The 24,735-nt window shown below is 44.6% G+C and overlaps 1 protein-coding gene across 1 annotated transcript in view; it reads right to left on the bottom strand.

The window, feature by feature from the left end:
* The window catches only part of BUB1 (BUB1 mitotic checkpoint serine/threonine kinase), a 189,241-nt gene that overhangs the window by 122,594 nt on the left and 41,912 nt on the right, over positions 1-24,735 (bottom strand). Inside the window, 5 exon segments of the mRNA XM_030195939.1 lie at positions 8,636-8,826; positions 8,925-9,001; positions 9,661-9,761; positions 18,809-18,852; positions 20,635-20,831. Coding sequence (XP_030051799.1) covers positions 8,636-8,826; positions 8,925-9,001; positions 9,661-9,761; positions 18,809-18,852; positions 20,635-20,831 — 610 coding nt within the window.

Below are 24,735 nucleotides of genomic sequence, written 5' to 3'. Positions count from 1 at the left end.
GCAGGCAAACGAACACAGCAAAGGAGACAAAAAAAAAAAAAATTTCTAGACATTCGAGTCTTGGATGATAATAAATATTTTAATTTTTAAAGCATTGTAAAATAGTAGATGACGGCAGAAAAAGACCTGCACGGTCCATCTAGTCTGCCCAACAATTTAAACTCATTTTTTTTTTTTTTTTTAACATTTGTACCCCACACTTTCCCACTCATGGCAGGCTCAATGCAACTTACATGGGGCAATGGAGGGTTAAGTGACTTGCCCAGAGTCACAAGGAGCTGCCTGTGCCTGAAGTGGGAATTGAACTCAGTACCTCAGGACCAAAGTCCACCACCCTAACCACTAGGCCACTCCTCCACTCCTGTGCGACTTTACGTGTTTACCTGACCTTGATTTGATTCTGCCATTTTCAGGGCACAGACCGTAGAAGTCTGACCAGAACCAGGTCCACCTCCCCCCAATGGCTCTGCCACCCAATCTCGGCTAAGCTTCTGAGAATCCATTTATGTTATCCCACGCATTTTTGAATTCAGTTACCGTTTTCATCTATACCACCTCCCGCGGGAGGGCATTCCAAGCATCCACCACTCTCTCCGTGAAAAAATATTTCTTCACATTTTTCTTGAGTCTGTCCCCCCTTCAATCTCATTTCATGTCCTCTCGTTTTACCGCCTTCCCATCTCCGGAAAAGGTTAGTTTGCGGATTTATACCTTTCAAATATTTGAACGTCTGTATCATATCACCCCTGTTTCTCCTCTCCTCCAGGGTATACATGTTCAGGTGCGCAAGTCTCTCCTCATACACCTTGTAACGCAAATCACATACCATTTTTGTAGCGTTTCTTTGCACCGCTTCAATTCTTTTTACATCCTTTGCAAGATACGGCCTCCAAAACTGAACACAATACTCCAGGTGTGGCCTCACCAATGACTTGTACAGGAACATCAACACCTCTTTTCTTCTGCTGGTCACAACTCTCTCTATACATCCTAGCAACCTTCTAGCTACGGCCACCGCCTTGTCGCACTGTTTCGTCGCCTTCAGATCCTCAGATACTATCACCCCAAGATCCCTCTCCCCCTCAGTACATATCAGACTCTCCCCGCTTAACACATACGTCTCCCGTGGATTTCTACACCCTAAGTGCATCACTTTGCATTGAATTTTAATTGCCAAACCTTAGACCATTCTTCTAGCTTCCGAAGGTCCTTTTTCATGTTTTCCACTCCCTCCCGGGTGTCCACTCTGTTACAAATTTTAGTATCATCTGCAAAAAGGCAAACTTTACCTTCTAACCCTTCAGCAATGCCCCTCACAAATATATTGAACAGAATCGGCCCCAGCACCGATCCCTGAGGCACTCCACTACTCACTTTTCCCTCCTCCAAGTGAATTCCATTTACCACCACCCTCTGACGTCTGTCCGTCAACCAGTTCCTAATCCAGTGAATGTGAAGCCCATCTACATGAGCTCCCTACCCCAGGAGGGATGCATCCATCGTCAGCACTTTTTGTGGCTGAGGAATTTGGAATGGACGCCCCAAGGTCAGATTGGATCGAATCGCCCACCACTGCAGAGAATTCCGGAAGACGGTGGACAGTTGGATTAACTGGAGCCAGTCCAAAGCCCGCCCCTTGCTTTTGCTGGGGAGCAGTATGGGCCTTAGTCACACACTGTTGACGAAAACGAGCACGCTGGGGATGAGCCTGGGCAGGCTGCCAAGAAGTAGGAGTGTACCTACACCTAGAATAGGAATAGGGAGCACTTTCTCTTCCCGCCAAAAACCCTCCTAGATGAGGAGGCAGTAGAAGAAGACGTTTGGTGGGAGAGAGAATCCATAGCATCATTATGCTTCTTGATCTGATTAACAAGATCCTCTACTTTCTCTCCAAAAAGATTGTCCCCCCCCCCCCCCCCCCCCCCGGGCAAGAAACATCCGCCATTCGCTGCTGGACAGAATGATCCAAGTCAGAGAGACGCAGCCATGAGAGTCTGTGCATCACTATACCTTGAGCAGCAACTCTAGATGCCACGTCAAAAGTGTCAAACGTACCCCTGGCCAGGAACTTTCAACACGCCTTCTGCTGCCTGACTACCTGGCGAAAAGGCTTGGCCAGCTCTGTAGGGAGTGCATCAACCAAGCTCGACAGTTGTATCGATTCCCACAAGTTGTACGCTCATGAAGAGCTGGTAAGACTGGATTCTGGCGGCGTGCATAGCAGCCTGGTACATCTTCCTCCCAAAAGAGTCAAGAGTTCTAGCCTCTCGGCCTAGGGGTGCCAAAGCATAAGTCTCTAGTACTCCGGACTCTCTTGAGAGCGGAGTCCACCACCATGAAATTGTGGGGTAACAGACCTCATCAACCCAGATTCACCGTGGATCAGATACTGGGATTCAGCTTTTTTCGGGACCACGGGGCCAGACAGAGGGGCTGACCAGTTTCACATAAGGACTTCCTTCAGTACCTTATGCAAAGTCACAGTCTCTTTAGGTGGAGAAGAATAGTCCAAGACCTCGAGCATCTCAGTCCTGGGCTCATCCTCAACCTCCACAGGGAAGGGAATAGCCGTAGCCATTTCCCAGATGAAAGAGGCAAAAGAGACTCTCCGGTGGAGATAGTCTCCTCTCTGGCAGAGGGGAAGGATCAGAGAGAATCCCAAAGGACTGATCAGAAGAAAAGTACCTGGGATCTTCCTCTGACTCCCACGAACACTCCTGCTGAGTGTCGGATAAAGCCTGTGTCAAGGTACTTCAACACTGAACCTGCCTCGACGCCGAGGAACAATGTCCTCTATGGCGATGTCGAGAGGCCGATGCCCGGTCCAACTGCGGCAAAGCTTCCTCCACCGATGTCAAAGGGGAGTCGACCTGGGTGGCAGCCGACGTGGATGCCGCAAGCGGCATCGTGGTCGAGGACCTCACACCAGGCGAAGGCGCAAGCACCCCCGACACCGAAGCTGACTGTCGTAGCAGTCCCTCCAGACGTTCTGGAAACAAGGCCCGGATGCGCTCGTCGAGAGCCACCATCAGAGAAGGTTGCGAGGGTCAGTGGAACAGGCGGTTCAGAATCCGTAGAGGCTCAGGAACAGGTACCGGGCTACTGGGAAACTGACGCATCGGCATCTCCTGTATCAAGGGGGAACGACGTTTCTCCGGTGCAGACTCTCGATGCTCCGGAGCTCCCGGTACCGTGTGTCGAAAGAGAATGATGATGGTGCTTCTTTGCCTTCACTCGACGCCTATCATCAAGACATCTCGGTACCGATGAGGAAGACGTGGATTCCTCACGTCTCCTCGGGGCTGGGTCCAACATAACAGGAGGCTTCGAGGCAGGTGGAGATCCACTCGACGCCTCACTGCTCCCAGCGCGAGTTGGTCTCTCAGCAGCCATTACTTTTCTTCCTGACGTCGATGCACCTGTCGATGTCGATGGACCGGACTGAGCCCTAAAAGGTTTCTCGCTGGGCTTCTCGAGACGCTTGAGTCCGTTTCTTCATAGTCGGGTCCAAGGCACTGGATACCCCAAGCATGGGTATCGGTACCTGAGATAGTCCGGTTGCACCGCGTACAACGCTTGAAGCTGCTGGGTGTCTTCAATGACATGGAAGGAAAAACTGCTTTGGTGAAATCAAGTGTCGTGATTGTGCCAGTAGAATGAAAAAAGGGCACAAAAGAAAAAGGGAAGAACCTGACCGAGTGGCCTAAACTCCGGCCGCGTCGAAAAAGAAATAAAACTTATAAAAAGGGATTAGAACTAAGAAAAATACGGGAAGGTAATTTTTTTTTTTTTAAAGAAATGTCAAAAAGAAAGATATATAAATTTCGTAAAGACTCTTTCCTGGGCCAAACGAAGAGAAACCAAAAAACCCTGTCTCTCTAGTCATGGACAAGAAAAAACTGAGGAAGCACGCTCACGCAACGGGCAGGAAGTCGTCCGCGCATGCGCGCCAGAAGACTCTGGCAAAACTTGCCTTTTTTGCTTGCAAAAATTTGCCGATTCCTGGGCAGACGTTGACCCACATGTGAGAACAAGCAGCCTGCTTGTCCTCAGAGAATGTGACATCTCAAGACAGAGAGGTTTCAACATCAAGGCAGATCTCAAAATTTTGCCATTTGAAAAGCATAGACCTTTGCTGAAAATTTTTGAACTTGATTCCTCTAAACGAGGGAACTCTCAATATAAGATATGTACAAATTTGTTGATCTCTAACTCCCAATGTGACTCAAAGTTAAATCAACTGAATATCCCTCTAAAATTTTAACAACAAAACAGCATATCTTAAAAATAAATCTCTCTTGCACCGGAAGCCAATGTAAGCTAACCTACACTGGCGACACATGCTCATATTTTGCTTTCCAAAAAATAAGCCTAGAACTTGTGTTTTGAATCAACTGCAATCTCTGTAGTTGCTTTTTAGTGGTTCTGGCATAAAGTTGCAGTAATCCAATTGCAATAAAATCAACAATTGTACTAACACCCTAAAACGATCAGAAATACAACAGGAACAAACCAGTCAGAGCTTTTTAAATTAAAAAAAAAAAAAAGAAAACCCCACCACCTTGAGAGAGAAATTTGGGCATTCATTGTCATCTAAAATCACTCCCAATACTATTGACTTTTGATCCGCCACCAACTGAGAGCCATCTGAGCAAGTAATATAGCTAGGAATATTAGAATCAGTTGTACTAAACCACAAAACTTTTGTCTTATATGATGTATTCAGTATAATATTAACAGAGAAATACCAACATTTCATTTTGTCTAAACAAAGATAAAATCTAGAAAACAAACTCTCTGAAACCAAAAAATATATCATCCTCCAATGAAACACTTCCAATGAGCTTGCATATATATTATAACACAACGGGGACATGGGGGACCCCGTGGGACTCTGCACTGTGGTTGCCAGTAGTCTGAAAAACACTCCATCCTTAGTTACAGAATACTGCACGTTTACTATGAAAGAACAAAACCACTGGAGTACAAAACCATTGGAGCATTGTTGCAGCAAAATCCAGTTCTGATATCAATTAATTTGCTATGATTTACTGTATCAGAGGTGACCGATACATCAAACTGAAGTAAGATTATATTTTTACCTCTACTTAACATCTGATTCACTTCAGTTGTCAATGATGGTAATGATAACTGCAAGGAAAAGGGGAAGGAAAGACAGGGGAGATGCCAGACCACCTGTGGTGAAGCCGCAAGCTGCTGGATATTGACAAGGCAGAGAGGAAGAGAAGGGGGGGTGGGGAGATAATTGATCATACAGGTGGAGGCGAAGGAACAAGGGATGTCGAGATGTTGGACTATGACAGAAAGATCCTGGAAGTGTGAGGGAAAGAGGTATAGCATAGGCATAGTTTGGAGGGAGGGGGATAACTGCCTATACTCTGCAGCATTTTAGGAGGGAAAAGAACAAAATATCTCCCTCCTACTGCTATTAGTACAGTATCTTGAATCTCTTCATTCCTCTAGCATCTCTCTTCTATTTCAAGGCTGCTTCTTCGTGGTCTTGGCATAGACAGCATTAAAACAGTAAGGGAAAATTAGGTTCTTACCATGATAATTTTTCTTTCCTTTAGTCATAGCAGATGAAGCCATTACGTATGGGTTGTGTCCATCAACCAGCAGGGGGAGATAGAGAGCACTCAACTTTTCACAGTGCCTCATGGCCAGCTAGCTCCACTGCCTCTTCAGTATTTGAAGCTTCCAAAGCAGTATGGCAAACCGCAATGGGAATAACATGAACTTTCCTCACAGCGAACGATGGCCCCTTAACAAGGGCATGAACTCAAAAAAGGAGGGAATGAACTCATCCTCCTGGAGGGAATAAACTCGTCCTCCACTTTGTATAAACAGAGGGAATAAACTCATCCTCCCAAAACATGAACTGGAGGGAATGAACTCATCCTCCTATAACTGTAACAAGAATCCTGAAGACTGTTTTCCGACTCCCCAAGGAAGGAATATAACTTCAGGAAACAAGAGCAGCACCTAAAATCAGAATCACTGCAATACAGGCAATCATACAAGGAGGGCTCATGGCTTCATCTGCTATGACTAAAGGAAAGAAAATTATCATGGTAAGAACCTAATTTTCCCTTCCTTGTCATCAAGCAGATGAAGCCATTACGTATGGGATGTAACAAAGCAATCCCTAAATAGGGTGGAAACAAGCCACACCACGCGCTAGCACCTGTGCTCCAAAACGCGCATCCCTCCTGGCAGCCACATCCAGCCTGTAATGTTGGGCAAAAGAGAGCTTAGAAGCCCATGTTGCAGCACTGCAAATCTCATGAAGAGATAGTGCTCCAGTTTCCGCCCAGGAAAAGGAAATCGCTCTTGTGGAATGTGCCTTAAAGGCTTCAGGCGGAGCCCGGCCAGACAGCAGATATGCTGAAAAGATAGCTTCTTTGAGCCAATGGGCAATAGTGGCTTTAGACAATGAAGACCCTCTGCGAGGACCTGCAAACAGCACAAAAAGATGATCAGAGGTCCTGAAAGAATTTGTAATTCGCAGATACTGCAACAGAGTCCTGCGCACATCCAAAAGGTGCAAGTGCCCAAATGAATCTGGAAACTCCTCCTCAACAACAGGAGGGAAGAAAAACAGGCTGGTTTAGGTGAAACGCTGAAACCACCTTAGGCATGAAGGAAGGCACGGTCCAAACCGTGACCCCTGACTCTGAGAATTGCAGAAAAGGGTCTCTACAGGACAGCGTCTGGAGCTCTGACACCCATCTCGCCGAAGTAATGGCCACTAAAAAGACGCCCTTCAGTGTCAAATCATTTTCTGAAGCACGCCAAAGCGGCTCAAAGGGAGCCCCCTGAAGGGCCTTCAATACTAACCCCAGGTTCCAAGCTGGACAAGGTGCCCGCACGGGAGAACGGAGCCGAAGCACCCCTCTAAGAAACCGTGCCACATCTGGATGAGCAGCTAAGGACACGCCTTCAACCTTGCCACGCAGGGAAGCCAATGCTGCCACTTGCACCCGCAGGGAATTATAGGCCAAGCCTTTGTGTACACCATCCTGCAAAAAGTCCAGAATCGGCGAGACAGGAGCCCGCAATGGAGAAAGTGCTCTTGAAACACATCAGACTTCAAACTGGCGCCAAATCCTGGCATAAGCCATGGAAGTGGAGCGCTTACGGGCCTGCAGGAGAGTGGAAATTACCTTATTTGAGTAGCCTTTATCTCTTAATTGCGCCCTCTCAATTGCCATGCCATAAGACCAAAGCGGCAGGCGTCCTCCATGGCCACCGGACCCTGTGACAACAGGTGCGGAACCAGAGGTAACGGAAAGGGAGCCTCCAACAGCATCTGTCGGAGGTCTGCATACCAAGGCCTCCTGGGCCAATCCGGAGCGATGAGCACCACTTCTCCCGGATGCAGCCGAATTCGCAGGAGCAATCGCCCTATCAAGGGCCACGGTTGAGCCAAGCCATCCAACCCGGCAGAGCGAGGATCCCTCCGTCTGCTGAAGAAGCACGGGACTTTGGCATTCGCACCAAAAATGTCCCGATCGTGGGCCCACCCCGGAGGAGTCAGAAAACACTCTTACCTCATTAGACCGAGTATCACAGCTCCGGTCCTGCAAAAGGATCTCAAGAAAAAAACCTCTTTTCCAAGATCGCTGCGCTAAAGCACGATGCGACTTTAATTATTATTTTTTTATTTTTTATTTTTTTTTAACGCTGCGAGGAAAGCAGAGGCAAAAGAGGTAAATAAAAAACACTCCGGAGGCTCAGATAAGTGGGAAAGGCAGGGAAAGACGAACCAATGTGCCTGCATCCACTGAGTGGGAAAGGACAGGGAAAAGCAAGCTAATATGTCCACATCCACGGGGGCATGGGTAAGGCAGGGAAAGGGCTGACCTATGTGCCTTCAAAGTGAAGCTGCTATAGCCTCTAACACCCCAGCTAACAACTGGCAAGCCAGGAGCCACCCCCAGGCAGATTTTTGATGGAGCTTGAAGAAGCTGCTGCCACCCTGCTTGGGGAGATAGAGAATACTGAAGAGGCAGTGGAGCTAGCTGGCCATGAGGCACTGTGAAAAGTTGAGTGCTCTCTATCTCCCCCTGCTGGTTGATGGACACAACCCATACGTAATGGCTTCATCTGCTTGATGACAAGGAATGCACCATCAAGCTTTTGAGCCCATAGATTCTTGAATGCCCTGCATGCACCACCTCTTCCAACATATCCTTCCTGCTGCTAAGGGATGCAGCATAGGCTTCACTCTTACATGTTCTAAGGACTGAATTACTCCTGGTCTAGGTATGCCTCTTGAAACATCATGTGGCCAGGCGTTAAGATAAATCCAAAGTGAACATGAGGTCATTAAACCAAGCATAGAGATTTCTGATATTAAATTCTGTAGTGCTGAAGCTATGAATTGTTAACACAATTTCTTGCATTCATCTCCTGATAAAGCTCTCTCCATTTAAGAGAGCTTCTATCATCCATGTTCTCCTGTTGAAGCAAGTGTTGTGTTATTCAGCCAAGCCAAAGAAGATTAGGTTACTGGAACTTCCTAGCCTTAATGTTTCTGTATTTATTTTTATATAAAGACCACAAAAGAAAATTGAAAGGTAATTCAGCAGAAAATACATACATAAAAATGTACCCCATTGCTTCAGTTTTTGTTGTTGCTCATATTTCTTCTTATAAACAATGGCTCGAAATTCTTCAAATGATAATTCAGAATCTCCACTAATAAGGTTGATTTTACAGTACATTGGAACTTGTTTGAATTCACTACTTGATGATGGAAGCACAGAAGTAGCTGACCTTGAAATAAGCACCACCCTCTGCTCTCTGCAGGAAAAGAAAAATTTCAAAAATGCATTCAGTCATCCAGTAAAATGTTAAGAACTAAAATAAACTGTGATACAATCTGTAGAACCCTCACTTACTTATTAGACTCTCCTGAATAAGTGGATGCCTGAGATGGTTTCAAGTTGAAATCCTGAGCTTTGGTTGTAACTGAACTCTAGAAGAAACACATACAGAATAAAAGGTTATTTTAATAGGTCTTAGGATCCATGGATAGGACGCTGAAATTAGAGCAAAGTAAAGCAAGTTCTCTCATGGAAGATCTAAGTTGTTGAACAAGAAAACACTATGCTAACAAACTTGCTATCAGGTCAGACCTAAACCACCCAATATTCAAAGTAATATAAGTAGGTAGGAGAGGCTCCTGCCTGCTTAAATCACACCCAGCAGGCTTGCTGCCAATATGGCTAAACTACCAAAGAGACCAAATAAATAGCAGCCCTAACTTTAGTCACTTAGCTATGTGGATGCTGGCACCTGTATAACTTCTGGGTTGCCAATCTGATGTAACCCCCCATTCCAGGCCCACTCTGATCCCTATAGAATGCCCCCCCCCTTTCAATCCTCTCCCACTATGGTCCTTCCAACTCTCCCCTGAAGCACCTCATCTGATCCAGCCTGTCCCTCTCTTATCCTCAATACCCCCCAATCCCACCCCAAAATGTAAGCCGCACCCACATTCCAAACCCCACCACTCCCCGCACCCCATAGATCTACAATTCTGAAATCAGATTTGGAGGTTAACTGTGGTCTCCCATACCCAAATAACACACTCTTTCGGGTTTTCTTGGTCAAACAGCTATTGAATCTAGCTACCTGTCTTTCGGAAAAGCATGTAGGGTCCTTTCCTTGCACAGATGGAAATGGCTCAATTCGATTTAACAGCTGTGAATTCTGAAGAGGTTTTAAAGCACCAGCTGCAAGAAAATAGACAAAAATAATTACAAAATGTTTTCCTACTGTCCACCGGGTGGGGGGGGGGGGGGGGGGAAGACTTCATTGCCCCAAATCACATCTTTATAAACCTGATGCACTAAAGTTGTGCCACTCATTTTATTACAGTACTTAAATGTCTTGTAGAATGCATTGGTCAGGCAACAAATATTAAGTACTAGAATGTTAGAATTTACTTAAGACTTTCTAGATGGCTCGAGATCACTCAAAAAGCAATTTACCCTCCTTATGCTGCTCATCAATTTATTTTTCAAAGGCATTTTTGGGGTAGCAAGAAAAGGGAAAGGGTGCGTCTTGATATACCGCCCTTCTATGGCTACCATCAAAGTGGTTTACATACTATATACAGGTACTTATTTTGTACCTGGGGCAATGGAGGGTTAACTGACTTGCCCAGAGTCACACGGAGCTGCAGTGGGAATCAAACCCAGTTCCCCTGGATCAAAGTCTGCTGAACTAACTACCAGGCTACTCCTCCATGTTTTTGTCTGCAAAAATAGGCTTCTACAAAACTGTCTGCCCCTATTTGCAAACAAACTAAGGTACATGTGTGCAAATTTACTTATATTTTGAAAATGTGCTTCCATGGAGAGCATTCAGGAGGGGTTTGCACTCAAGCATATAGCCTTGGATTCTATAAAAGGCACCCAAATTAGCACATCAGAAGTTGGGCATTATCCTGAGATTCGCATGCAATACTGGGCCAGACCGAAGGTCCATCAAGCCCAGCATCCTGTTTCTAACAGTGGCCAATCCAAGTCACAAGTATCTGGCAAAATCCCCAAAAAGTACAATACATTTTATGCTGCTTATCCTAGAAATAAGCAGTGGATTTTCCCCAAGTCCATTTTAATAATGGTCTATGGACTTTTCTTTTAGGAAGCCAACTAGCTAACTGCTTTTACTACATTCTCTGGCAACGAATTCCAGAGTTTAATTACATGTTGAGGGAGGGTGGATTGTCTGCCACCCTCAGTGAAATAAGAGCTGCTCCGTAGACCAAGCCATTCCCTACGTCACTAGACCAGAAAAGTAACTCTCATGGAAAGGGATGGTTGCAGCTGCACTGCTATACAGTCAATGCACTTATTCCTTGTTACCTACCAGGTGTAAGAATCCCATCTAAGATGGGGCTTCTGAGCCACTTTCTAAGGAGAAAAAGGCAAGACTAACAACATGGATCCAGACAGTGAACAAGGAACTACTGAAGGCAATTCAACCAATAATTTAGCCACGAGAATTGCTATCCCTTTCGCCTTCTCCTATTGCCTAGAAGTGCATTGCACACTGAAGTGGAAACAAAGCTTGCAGTTTTTCCTAGGGGAAAAAAAAAAAAAAAAAAAAAAAAAGAGGCCAAGTGATTCATATTCCTTCCTATTCTGGTAACCCCATATTGCACGACCTCCAGGAAAATGTAGATGATAGTGCAGTCAAGCAAGGAGAAGGGTGCAGCGCTGTCCCTCCCCATTCTCTCTCTGGGCATAGCCATGGGCAGATCAGAAATCTCTTTGGCAAAGCCTCGCTCGTGCTCAATTTCACTAAAACAGAGCATGCACACGGGGGAGGGGGGCAGGCAGTGAATCGGCAAACATCGCTAAAGGAAGGCTTCTGCTGGCGTGGCTTGGGGATCCTCACCAACCAATCCATCAGACTTTGGTGGGGAGCTACACCACTGATCTGAACTCAAAAGATATCTACACTAGTTAGCAAGTGTAAACACATGGGTATTTTGCACCCATGCAAATTATAAAGCACACCCAAACCACAATTTACCCGAGTTGTAAAATGTTAAGAAAAAAAATGGAATGAAGATTGCTTAAGCAGTCTATTTTAAAAAGATCTTTTAAATTGTCAGTGTAACCTAGCAGGAGCAGGGTTTATATGCTATCACTAGGAGAAGGAGAGGAAGGCCATGGGAAATGTTCTACTTTTTATTTTAAAGTCTGTCACTAACAGAAATATTTTTAAAAAATAATGTGGTAGTTAAAATGAAAGTGGATCCACTAGTTGTTCTGATTTGCTGAGGAGATATTGGTTTACATTTTAAGGTCTTCATACCGTTAAACAAATTAATTCAGGGAGTCTCTATGCTGAGCCCTGCATGGGAGTGACATGGGAGGGGCGGAGTCAGGAGAGCATGGTCCAGAAGTATAAAAGCTCAGGGAAGCACTAGGTAGAGAGGCCCACAGGGAAGCGGCGACACTCAACTGCCTCCGCCTATGTGCGAACTGCAGCTGTTAGTCAGGCAGGCCAGGTCCAACTCAGAACCTTGCAAATTTGGATTTTTAACCCAAGTAACTGCTAGAGACTACATTGGTAACTCTGGGGAACCAGGACAAAGATAAGTAAAGCATACTTTCGTGCTGGGAGACAATAATGTACAATGTGACCTTGCAGGAGTAGGCCACTAGAGAACCTTGTTACATCTAAGGAACATTTTGCGTTTATTTTTCTCCCCACCTGTGAGGTGAACAGGACCCCTACTTGGTACTTTAAATATTTGGTTCATCTTAACCCACTGTGTGGTTCACGTTACCACAACAAAACAAAATCATAATAGTAAGGCATAGAGCAAAAATGGCAGCAGTCACTTAATCGACCGAGGACTGTCCAAATCCCAAGAAATTTCTCGCTTTTTTCTCTTGAATGCCTATCAGAACTTGATTGACTTCTCAAGTGGTCACAAATGCAGTTTCTTCTGGCCACAGGCCCTCCTCGCCGAGATCCAATGGATAATCAGTCACTGCATTCCTTTCTTTCTCTACAAGACCAGGGCTCCCTTGCTGCTCTCCAAAAGCTGCTTAACCTCTTTCTTTCTCCTTAGACGCAACAGTGTGCTAATACACTTGACCAGAGGATGCTTTAAGGGGATGCAAAAGCCTAAGCAATTCCTGTAACCCACTGGTTCCCAAACCTGGTCCTGGAGACACCTCAGCCAGTCAGGTTTTCATGATATACACAATGAATATTCATGAGAGATTTGCATACCAAGGAAAGAGTGTATGCAAATCTCTCATGAATATTCAGGTTTAGGAATCATTGCTGTAACCTCTCACTACTTCTGTTACAATGGCTAAGTTTGTCAGAAACCTTGAGGGGATCAGGAACCAAAAAAACAATGATTTCAAATGGGCTGGGGTTTGCAGGGCGTCAGAAACAGAAGGAAGCTTTTTGAGAGAAAAAGAGGACCTCGGCTGGCGACGGCGGGAGGTTAAAATGTGCCCCCTCACCTCGGGCTCTGGACCCCCCCTCCCGCTGAAGTCTGGCTACGCCCCTGATATCAAGTCCCAATTCCCTTTCCTCTACCACTACCTCAATTATCAGGAAAGCCCTCCCCTTGTTCTGTGAACTTCAGGGGTATTCACAAGTGAAAGCACACTGCTTTATTAGAACAGAACCTTAAACAGTTTTCCCAAGTCGATTCTGGAGTAGTCCCTTGCCAAATAGGGTTTTCGGGATATCCACAATGAATATACATGAGTGATTTGCATACACTGCCTCCACTGCATGCAAATCTCTTTCATGCATATTCATTGTGGATGTCCTGAAAACCCGACTGGCAAGGGGGTACTTCAGGACCAACCCGGGAAACACTCCCCTTCCCACCAACCCACTTAAAGCAGTTAAAGGTTTGGGAGAATAATATATATTTTAGACTCTGGAATTTTGAGATTTTACCAGGTAGGAAGCCTTACAGAAAAGTGTCTTTGGGTGCACTCCAAACTGGTGAGCCTGAAGTAAATACGTGCCCATTTATTGGTGTGCTTTTGGCATAGTGATTGGTTCTTTTCCCCAGAAAGACGTGACTAGGTACCCACCCAGGTAGCCTATGTACTTGTCAATAGGAATCTACAGACTCAAGAAAAGAGGCAAGAAGATTCCGAGGATGCAAACCTGTCTTGAGAGAGGCAAGAAAATTAGGTGGCTACCAGAGGCATAGCCAGGTTTTGACATCAGGGGGAGCAGACTTTTGTAAAATAGGTGCCTGTGTGAGGCTGAAGGGCTGGGAGAGATGAAAGGGTTAAAATCCTCATGTGTGGTCAGTGACTCAGGAACCGAGGGGGAAGAGAAAAAAAAGCGCTGGTGTTGGTCTGCTAGACTCAGTGGGGGGGGGGGGGGGGGGGGGGAGTGTTTGAGGAGAGTAAAGAAGAGGGATGGTTGTTTTGGTACGATCAGTGAGAATCCTGAAAGGTAACTTTAAAACCATACAAGAACGTAAGACCTTTGAAGTCAGAATGATTGAATATTTTAACACCCAACAGAAAGGACTTAACAAGGATCTGGGGTTCGTAGCCCATTATAAACCATAAAGCTGTATGTCTCTGTTGATCACCCCACCCCTCACCTATCCACACCCATCCTGTTAGAATATCAATGATATGCTTTAATGTCCCCATGCATACCTCCTATCCACCCCCCTCCTCCCACCCTGTCAGACTGTCATAGTAATGCTTGAATGTTTTCACTTATATACACTGTCAGCTAGCACATTTGCTTATTTCCGATCTGAGGAAGAAGGGCAACCTTCGAAAGCTAATCAAGAAATGTATTAAGTTATGTCCAATAAAAAAGGTATCATCTTATTTTCTTTTCCATGTTTTATTTTGTTTGATTTCTATTGATAACCTTAAGAGTGGACTAACACGGCTACCACACTCCTCTACTTACGGTACGATCAGAGAAAGGGGAGAAGTGCAGCAAAGCTTAAAATAAAATCCATGCTGCTGTGTGGCAGCAAGCGAGGTAGGCACCGTTTTCGTTTGAAATCCGATTGAGGGAGCAGCCGCTCCCCTTGCGCCCCACCTAGCTACCTTATCTGGCTACCAAAGAGGGGAAAAAAGTGGAAGTGTAAGCAGGGCCGTGCTGACACGGTAAGCGAGGTAAGCAACGCAGGGGGGCGCTGACCTCTAGAGGGTGCCACTCACTTGCAAAATCTTTTACCTGAAGTTGTGATTCCCCTCTCTCCCCTGCCCTTCCCGCATCAGGAAGTGAAGGTAGCCCAGCAGTGCTGAGATAGACACGCTGCTCTGCTAAAGCTGCTTCAAAGAGTACAACCAGCAGCTATTTATGGCTTTAGTATGGGAACAACTTTCATTCAGGGTGAGCTTGAACAACATTCAAATTAAAGAGAACAGGTTTGGAGGCAGGTGTGCAAGTGAGACTGGGGAGAAATAAAAAATAAATAGTGTAATTGTTATCTGTAAGTGGTTCAAAGTTTTTGTTTTTTGAGCATGTATACAGAGGAGGGCATGACTGCAATGATGTGTGTACATAATTATCATATCTACAGCTAAAATCCATTTAATTGGCTGAGGTTCAAAGAGGAAGTTTAGCTGACGTATAGTGTAGAATAGCTGGTAAGTAAAAATCTGATTGCTTTTTTTGTGTGTTTGTTTTTATATAAAACATTCTGCTTGGATAGGGAGAGTTTGTGATATTTGAAAATACATTTTGCTTTAATGAAATTGCTAAACTTTAGAGTCAGAGACTTATCAATGAGGGATACATACAGTGGAAAGGAAGCCCTGGAAACAGAGTTAAGAGGACAGATACCAGCAACAGAATCGGATACTGGGCCAGCATGATCAGAAAAAGAAAGTCACCAGCCAACAAAGGTAGAAAAAAAATAGTTTTATTTTCATTTTAGTGTTTGGAATATGTCCACTTTGAGAATTTACATCTGCTATCTTATTTTGCAATGTATAGCAGTCTCCAAGAGACTGGGCTCCCAGTGAGCCAGGGAGGTCAGACTGTGTAAATGAGATGAAGAGACCCCCCCCCCACACACACACACTGTAACAAAGACAGGAACATGCATAATCATAGCTTAGGTCTCTGCAGTTACAAGGGCTGGCCATTCCTAATTATGCTAATAGTTTTTAATAGGCTAAGTCCCACTGAAAAGCCTCTTTATAAAGGCAGTGCTTTCTCTGGAGAGCAGTGTTAAGAAACAGCAGGAATTGTGTTTATTTTTTTAAACTGCTTTCCTGTGTAAGCTAATTTACAGTTTTCTAGTAAATGCTTGACATTGAAGGGTGTGGTAGACCCTTTTGTCAGGTCTGGCTGGGCCTGTAGTTTTCAGTCTAAAGGAAAGACAGGTAGCAATGGAGAAACATCTAATGAAGAAGCGAGACGGGGGGGGGGGGGGGGGGCACCAACTGATAGTCTGCAGGGGGGCACCAGAGACCCTTGGCACGACCCTTAGTGTAAGCCATGTGGGAGCAGATTTGAAAATTGCTACTTATGGATGTTTTGATACTACAATTTTTTATTTTTTTCTGCTTTATATTTGAGGAAATCACCAGTCAAGGTGCTTAAAAAATAAAAAAGATGCACATACTACTTGGACCAGTCATTTTTCTGCATAGAGTGTGAAATATTGTTGTTCAAGGACTTTCAAGATAGATCCTTGAGGACGTGCCTCCCCCTGCAAGTGGGTCTATTCTCTCCCCCTCCCTCCCCCCCCACTCTAATGCTGCAGAGTAGTCCAGACTAGAGAATGACACAGGAGCGGGTAATCGCGGTGAACTGCAGTAATCCACAGTAAAACCACAGGAATGGGGAAAATTTTCAAAGTTTTACCACAGGTGCAAAAAGAAGTTATTTCTCTGCCCCACAGGAGCAGTAATAACTACTACTCCTACTACTACACATTTATAAAGCGCTACCAGGGTTACGCAGCACTGTGCAATTTAACACAGAGGACAGTCCCTGCTCGAAGGAGCTTACAATCTAAAGGACAAAAAAGTGCAGTCAATCAAATTGGGGCAGTCTAGATTTCCTGAATAGATGAATAATGGTTAGGTGCCACAAGCGACATTGAAGAGGTGGGCTTTGAGCAAGGATTTGAAGATGGGCAGGGAGGGGGCTTGGCGTATGGGCTCAGGGAGTTTATTCCAAGCATAGGGTGAGGCGAGGCAGAAAGGGCGGAGCCTGGAGTTGGCGGTGGTGGAGAAGGATACTGAGAGGAGGGATTTGTCCTGTGAGCGGAGGTTACGGGTAGGAGCGTAAGGGGAGATGAGGGTAGAGAGGTAATGAGGGGCTGCAGATTGAGTGCATTTGTAGGTTAATAAGAGAAGCTTGAATTGTATGCGGTACCTGATCGGAAGCCAGTGAATTGACTTGAGGAGAGGGGCGATATGAGCGTATTGGTCTAGGCGGAAGGTAAGACGCGCAGCAGAGTAGTCCCCTGCACCTGCGGTACACAAGACGCCTACCCATAGGCATAGTTTGGGGGGCGAGGGGGGGCATTGCCCCCCCAAACGCAGGGCTGTCGCAACACTGCAGGCATCTCTTCCCACCCTCAGCTCCCGGACAGGCTTCCTCTTCGTTCCTTCCTGCCCCCATTCCCCCTCATGCACGTTTAAGCCTTTTATTTTACTCGCAGTGAAGCACACAACAGAGCGGGCTCACCTCCAGCCTTTCCCTTCCCTCACTCAGTGTCCCGCTCTCACGAAAACAGGAAATACATCACTGCAAGAAGGTGGGACACTAAGTGAGGGAAGGGAAAGACTGGAGGAGAGCTCGCTGTGTTGTGTGCTTCACTGCCGTCGCTGCGAGGAAAATAAAAGGTTTAAACGCGCGGGGGAGGGAAGCCATAAAGGAGATGCACATGGAGGGAGGGCAGGGAAGAGAGGAGAAATGTTGGACAAGAATGGAGGGAAGGAAAGCAACACCAGACTTTGTGGAGGGGGAGAGGGAAGGAAAGTGACACCGGACCTTGGAGGGAAGGAAGAAGGGAGGGAGAGTGACACGACCTTGCAAGGGGGAAGAGGAAGGAAGGGCATGGGGTATAGGGCCTTGGAAGCAAGGGAATGAAAGAGAGAAATGGATGGAGCTGGGGACTGATAGGGTGGGAATGAGGGCTAAGGAAGTGGGTGAAAAAAAAAAAAAAAAGACAGGGGTTTAGGAGACTGGATATTGTGAGAGACAGAGGGAGCAATGGTAAAAGCTAGTAGGTAGATGAGAAGTGAAACAGATACTACGGTGAGAGAAAGGGGGATAAACACAAATAAGGGGGGGGGGGAAGACACGAAATGAAAGGTCACTGCCAGACAGATGTAGAGAAGGAAAGGACAAAGCCAAGAGGAGAGAGAAGAAATGGAAACGCCAACGTGGAAAAGAATTTAGAGAAGACAGACACGTGAGAAGTGGAAAAGAGACTGGGACCAGCCCAATTAGAACAATAAAGTGCTCGGAAAACAAAGGTAGAAAAGAAATATTTTTATTTAATACTTTTTAAGGACCGAGATGTGCCTGCTTTGTGAAATGTACGTCTTTTCTATTTTTGTATTTTGCAGAGTGCAGGAGAAAATACATTTCTGTTTCTCTTTTACCAGTGTTTACCTGGCTTTCTTCAGGGAAATCTCTATTTCAGTTTTTCTGTGGCTCCCTGTTTTGTATAATGAGAAAAGAATTAAATGTGCTTGGAGTTGTAGAATGATTAGAAAAATTAGTGCTCATTATTGCTTAAGTGAATGAATATTTGTATCCCACATTTTCCCACCTATTTGCAGGCTCAACGTGGCTTACAATGTTCCGTCATGACATTCGCCATTCCAGATTAAAAGATACAATTGGTATTACATAAAGAACATGGATAACATAATAGAATTAAGCAATTGGGTATAGAAAGAAAACATTCAGAATAACAGAAAAGTGGAGATGTGATACAGTTATTATGGATCATTGATTAGGTCGTAAATTGTTTTCAGGTTAAATGGCAATGCATTCCACAGCTGCGTGCTCATGTAGGAAAAGCTGGACGCATGTGTTAATCTGTATTTTAGTCCTTTACAGCTGGGGAATATTTCATCACTGTTTCATTATTGCTTGCCAGATCAGTCCAGTATTATTACATTTTAAGGGCATTTGTTTTAATTCGTGTATGCAGTCCTTACATGCACATGATTTTACTTTTTAAACCCAAAGGCAAATCTTAAGTGTGGTTAAACAGCGAGGCTTTTGTGGATAGGAACACCTGATGCATATTAAGCAGTAGTTCTCTCACCTTGGCTGGGTACCTCTCTCTGGGATAGTCTCATCTTGAACAATCTAGACAAGAGCAGAATATGATTTTTACACAGTTTAATCAAAATATCAAACATAACTGGAAGCGATCATGGACTTTTCAGGTGGTCTCTATTATGTAATAATACTATGGCAACGGATAAGCTGCTGATCAAACATTTCTCTTCAGTCTCCAAGATAGATATGCACTCTTTGGCACCTATGTCACAATTGTCTCTAATGTGGTATGAACTCCATGAGTCTATACTGCAGATCTGATGAAAAAATATTCTTCATTTGATGTTACCTACAGTAAAGGCTGACCGAATTTTGGTTTCGGTTATGGTACTGAAACCAGCCCAAAATACTTTCTGCCCATCTAGATTTACTCCCTTGGTGCTCTGATTTCCTGCCATTGTTTTCATCACCACCTTTATGCTGATGACTCTCAGATCTACCTCTCCACACCAGAAATTTCAGAAGGCATCCAGGCCCAAGTCTCAGCCTGCCTGTCTTGACAATGATGCCTGAAACTAAACATGGCCAAGACTGAGCTTATCATCTTTCCCTGTAAATGTATTTATTATAACATTTGTATCCTGCATTATCCCAGAGTTCAGGTTGCATGTGGATTACAATCCAATTATAAACAGGTACCCAAGGCAATGGAGGGTTAAGTGACTTGCCCAGGGTCACAAGAGGCTGTAGTGGGAATCAAACCCAGGATGCTAGGCTCAAGGTCCGCTGCACTAACCATTAGGCCACTCTTGGTGGTGAACTGAGACATCGGATGTTGCTGTAGCACCTGTTGCTATCTGGCATCCCACTGCTCAATCCTAAATGCAGCTCCACAAGGCTTTCCTCTCCCATGTTGGTCTGCTGGCTGTGTCTCGAGCCTGGAAAACCCAACTGCCACAACAAATCTCAGGTTGAACTCCTCTGCTTTGAATCCCTGCTGCCCCTTACTCTCAGTACTAGGTCCCCCCCCCCCCCCCCACCCTCCTCTCTTCCTTCCCGTTCACATTAATTGATTTGATTTGCTTACTTTATTTATTTTTTGTCTATTAGATTGTAAGCTCTTTGAGCAGGGACTGTCTTTCTTCTATGTTTGTGCAGCGCTGCGTATGCCTTGTAGCGCTATAGAAATGCTAAATAGTAGTAGTAGTAGTAGTGTAAGGAAGAGGCAGTCATGCAGGAACAGAAAACAAGTGAGGAGGAACAGATGGCTAGAACAGTAAGGCACAGACACCTAGAAGGGGGAGACTCCCTTAGGAAGCCACCCTGTCTTACTAACCTCCCCCCCCCCCCCCCCGTCTGTCCGTCCACATTTGGGGCTCCTGCCTAGCTAATAGCTAGACTTCAAGGGTTCCCTTTGTTCTAATCAGGTTTGTAAACAGACAGAGCACTGAAAAAAATGTTGGCAGCTCAACCACTAACCTAGGCTATTACCTGAACCCCAGGGAGCCCAATCACACCAGTCCAGATCATAACCATCTTATAGGTAGTTATTACTTGCAAGGCTGAGGACTGCACCAATCCTTATACTAGTAATGTTACTGAAAGTCAGTGTTCTTTGCTTTTTATTTGCTGATTAGGGAACACAATCCACGGGTGTGGACTGGTCTAGGAGGATATGAAGTCATTTCTGAATGATTTTCTTGTATGTCTATTCTTACAGTAACACCGAAATACCCAAGAAAAATAAAACCTGAAAATTAAGGTCCCTATTTATGTCTTTTCTAAACAAGGGAAACATGTAGGTGTAGTATAAGACAAACACTTAATATATTCACCTTGAATTACAGGCATCTACAATACATAGTTTACCTGTACTGTTCATGTAATGGTTCTGTTGGCTCCACCTTGTTTTGTACAGCATTTTGAAACACAACATTAGCTTGCTGCACATTTTCTTGGTGTTCCAGCTGTTGAGACCATGCTATATGGAAAGCAGCTGACTTGGTACCAATTCCTCTACTATTAAGGTAACCATAGAACTGAACAGGTTCAGTGATGAATTCTGTCTACAGAAAAAAAAAAAGATATAAAAACTAATCAGTGCTATATACATATAAACTGCTGTAAACAGAAATGCTGGTTATTGTACTTAACATTACAAGGTAGTTGGAAAAACCACCACTTTTTTCCAAGACTCATACAATGAGGGGCAGATACAATAATAGCATATGCAGTTTATTTTGACTTAGTACTTTCCTCCTGCTTCTTTTACTTCCAACTCATGTAAAACCAAAGCTGTGTATGATTTATACCACATGTTTAATTCAGATACAAGCATTTTTCTGTCCCTGAAAGGTTCACAATCTAAGCTTGTATGTAAGCCTATGAAAGGTTACGTGATTTACCCAAGGTCACAAGGAGCTGCAGTGGAATTTGAACTGGGCTTCTCTTACCATTAAGCTATTCCTCTACTAAGTTACTTACGCAGGGCCAGTGCTAGATATGATGGGGCCCAGGGAAGATGCTACGGAGGGGTCCCCAAAGCTTGCTTGTAGATTGTTCCTCTTTCAAATTTCAGGCAGGTTTGGGGCCCCCCAGTAACATGGGGGCCCAGGGCAATTGCCCTGTTTGCCCACCCGTAATGCCGGCCCTGTACTTACTATAACAGGTGTTGTCCATAAACAGCAGGATCAATCAGGCACAGAAGTGAGTGATGTCATACGATGCTGGACTGGAACAGCACTCCCAGAGCTTAACATATGTAGGAGTTCCGAGTCTGTGATATCCCTAGTCTCTCTATCTAGTTACACATCTCAAAAACAACTATTAGAGAGATTAGAAGAACACTGTATCTGATTAATCAGAGCTACACAGTGCAGTTTGCTTGCTGATCTCATCTTCAAATCTCAAGCAGTTTTAACTTCTGAAAGCCAATCACATGGGAATACTTGCATGTCTCTACCTATAAAGAACAAAAATAGGTGCCTATATTAACTGTCTAGTAGTTAAAACTTAATGCAAAGTAGTACAGAGTGATGCACTTGAGGTATAGGAATGCAAACAAGACGTATGCGATAGGGTGTGAGAGACTGATAAAACACAGTTCAGTTGAGATACCTTGGGGTGATTGAGGATCACTTGACAGCAAAACAGACTAAGGCAGTGACCCTAGTCAGAAGGATGCTAGTCTGCATAGAGAGGCATAACCAGCAAGAAAAGTGTCAATGCCCCTGTCAACAGTGAAACTCCACTTTGAATACTGTGTTCAGTTTTGGAGACTACATCTCACTAAGGACAAAGACTTGAAGCGGTTCAGAGGAAAGCTACAAAAATGGTATGGGGTATACACCAAAAGATGTATGAGAAGAAAAAAAAAAAACCTTGAAGACCTGAATATGTATACCCTAATGCAAGGGTTCTCAACCCAGTCCTTGATTCATACCTAGCCAGTCAGGTTTTTAGGATACACACAATGAATGCGAGTGAGGAATTTCATACAATGGAGGTGGGCATACATATCTATCTTATGCATATTCATTGTGGGTACCCTGAAAACCTGACTGTCTAGATGTGTCTCGAGAACTGGGTTGAGAATCCCTGCCTTAGAGGAAAGGAGAGATAGGATACAGACAACATTTAAATACTTGTCAGGTGGATTTACAAAAAAACATCACTGCACAAAGGTTGTTATGCAGCATGAAACAAATCCCACAGAAAATAAGTAATGCAGACTTGAGAGAGTGTCATGGTAGAGTGTTGTTTAGAGCATATACCTCCAAATTTAGATTGTATAAAATGGGAGGAGTGGATTCACCAGACTGTGGAAAATGCGGAGGGCTGCAATGTACATACTTTCATGCCATGTGGGATTGCCCGGTGGTAAAACAATTTTGGGAAAAGATATGTAATTTCATGGCACATATAATGAATCAACATATATCAGTGAGCCCAGAACAGGTATTGCTGGGAGGGGAGACGGTGGGGGGTACTGGTGCTGTCCATCATAATCTCCTGCTATATAGAGCATTTTTAATAGGGAAAAAATGCATTTTAGCCAATTGGATCCACCAAGAGGCTGCTACATATTGGCAATGGCGTAATAGACTGCATGCGTTACTATTAATGGAACTCCGAGAAGTGCAATGGAAATTAAAAAGACAAAAAGAGTTTTACTTAGTTTGGAAACCATACATACAAGCATTGGCTCCACGAGCACGCAGTTTTGTGCTAAACCGATTAGGGACCCTTTAATGAAAGAGGGAATGATATCTGCTGCGAGCTGGTGACAGTCAATCTCAGTATAAAGAATTCTTGACCCCTTATCTGGGGGGGGGGGGGGGGGGGGGGGGGGGGGGGGAAGGAACAGGAGGGGGAAGGGAAGAATAGTTAATAAATAATTGACATATATGTACATATTTACCATAAAGAGGGACTAGTTTTGTATGTAAGAGCTTCTTTAATCATAAAGTTATTATGTAAATTCTATAGCGAAAGGAGTTATATTGAAATTGTTAATATACAAGAAAGAAGGATGCTGTAACAAAGAAGAATAGACAAGAGGTTTTGGGGAGGAGGGAGGGGATAAAGGGGGGAAGAAATAATGAAAAATTCACACAGACTTATGGTTGTACTGATTTATTGTTTGTTCAATAAAAAATTGTTTTAAACTAAATACTTGTCAGGTATTAATACACAAAACAAATCTTTTCCAGATATGGGGAAGCAGTAGGAACCAGAAGACACGAACTGAGGTTTCAGGGTGGTGAATGTTCTGTAAAGAGTGAATGAATGTCCTTTCCTATCAAACAATGGAGTTTTTTTTCCTTTTCTTATTTGAATTTTAGTATGTAAACCGCTTAGCCCTGCCTGGCTAGTACAAATGGTAAAGTACCAATAAAACCATAAACCACAGGCGATTCACTTTGGATGGGATATGGCTGGAGACATAGATGGCCTCAGCCGGAGCGAGGCCCGACGGCCTCAGCCGGGTCCAGGCTCGACAGCTTCAACTGGAGCAAGGTTCGACGGTCCCAGGTGGAACAAGGCTCGACGGGCTCAGCCGGAGCCCGTCTCGACGGCTGCAACCGGAGCAAGGCTCGACATCCTAAGCTGGAGCAAGGTACGACGGCCTCATCCAGAACAAGGCTCAACTGCCTCTTCCGGCGCAAGACTCGACGTCTCCAACCATATCCTATCGTCCCAAGATGCCGCAAAGAAAAAAATGTTCCATGACAGAACAAAATAAGAGCCCCTGAGCCGTTACCAAGTCAAATCAACCTCAATTATCTCATCTCCCTGGTCACCAAACTGCGGTGTACCTCAAGGTTCCCCCTCTATCCCCGATCCTTTTCAATCTTATGATGATCCCACTAGCAAAAGCTCTATTCAGACATGGTCTCAACCCTTTCATATATGCTGACGATGTCACCATATTTATTCCCTTCAAATCTAATCTAACTGAAATTTCCGACAAAATATCCTTGGGCATGCACATCTTAACCGCTTGGGCCAACGCCTTTCTGATGAAAATGAACGAAGAAAAAACGCAATGCCTAATCCTCTCGTCCCAGCACTCAGCGCCCCTCCCTACCAACCTTAACATCTCCGGCACCACAATCCCCATATCTGACAACTTTAAAATCCTCGGAGTGATATCAGACAACCATCTCTCGCTCAAAGATCATGCAAAATCCACTACAAAGAAAATGTTCAACATGATATGGATACTGAAACGCGTAAAACCATATCTCCCCCTGAAAACATTCCAGAACCTGGTGCAATCCACAGTACTTACCCACGCCGACTACTGCGACAGTATTTTCTTATGCTGCAAGAAACACATCCTGAAAAAAATTCAGACTGCCCAAAATACAGCAGCTAGACTCAATTTTGGCAAACCACAATTTGAAAGTGCAACACCTCTTCGAAAAAAAAACTTCACTGGCTCCCTATCAAAGAACGAATCAATTT

Source organism: Microcaecilia unicolor, chromosome 3, assembly GCF_901765095.1.
Source record: "Microcaecilia unicolor chromosome 3, aMicUni1.1, whole genome shotgun sequence".
NCBI lineage: Eukaryota > Metazoa > Chordata > Amphibia > Gymnophiona > Siphonopidae > Microcaecilia > Microcaecilia unicolor.
Note: the sequence above shows the minus strand (reverse complement) of the source record. Positions and strands in the feature narration are given on the sequence as shown.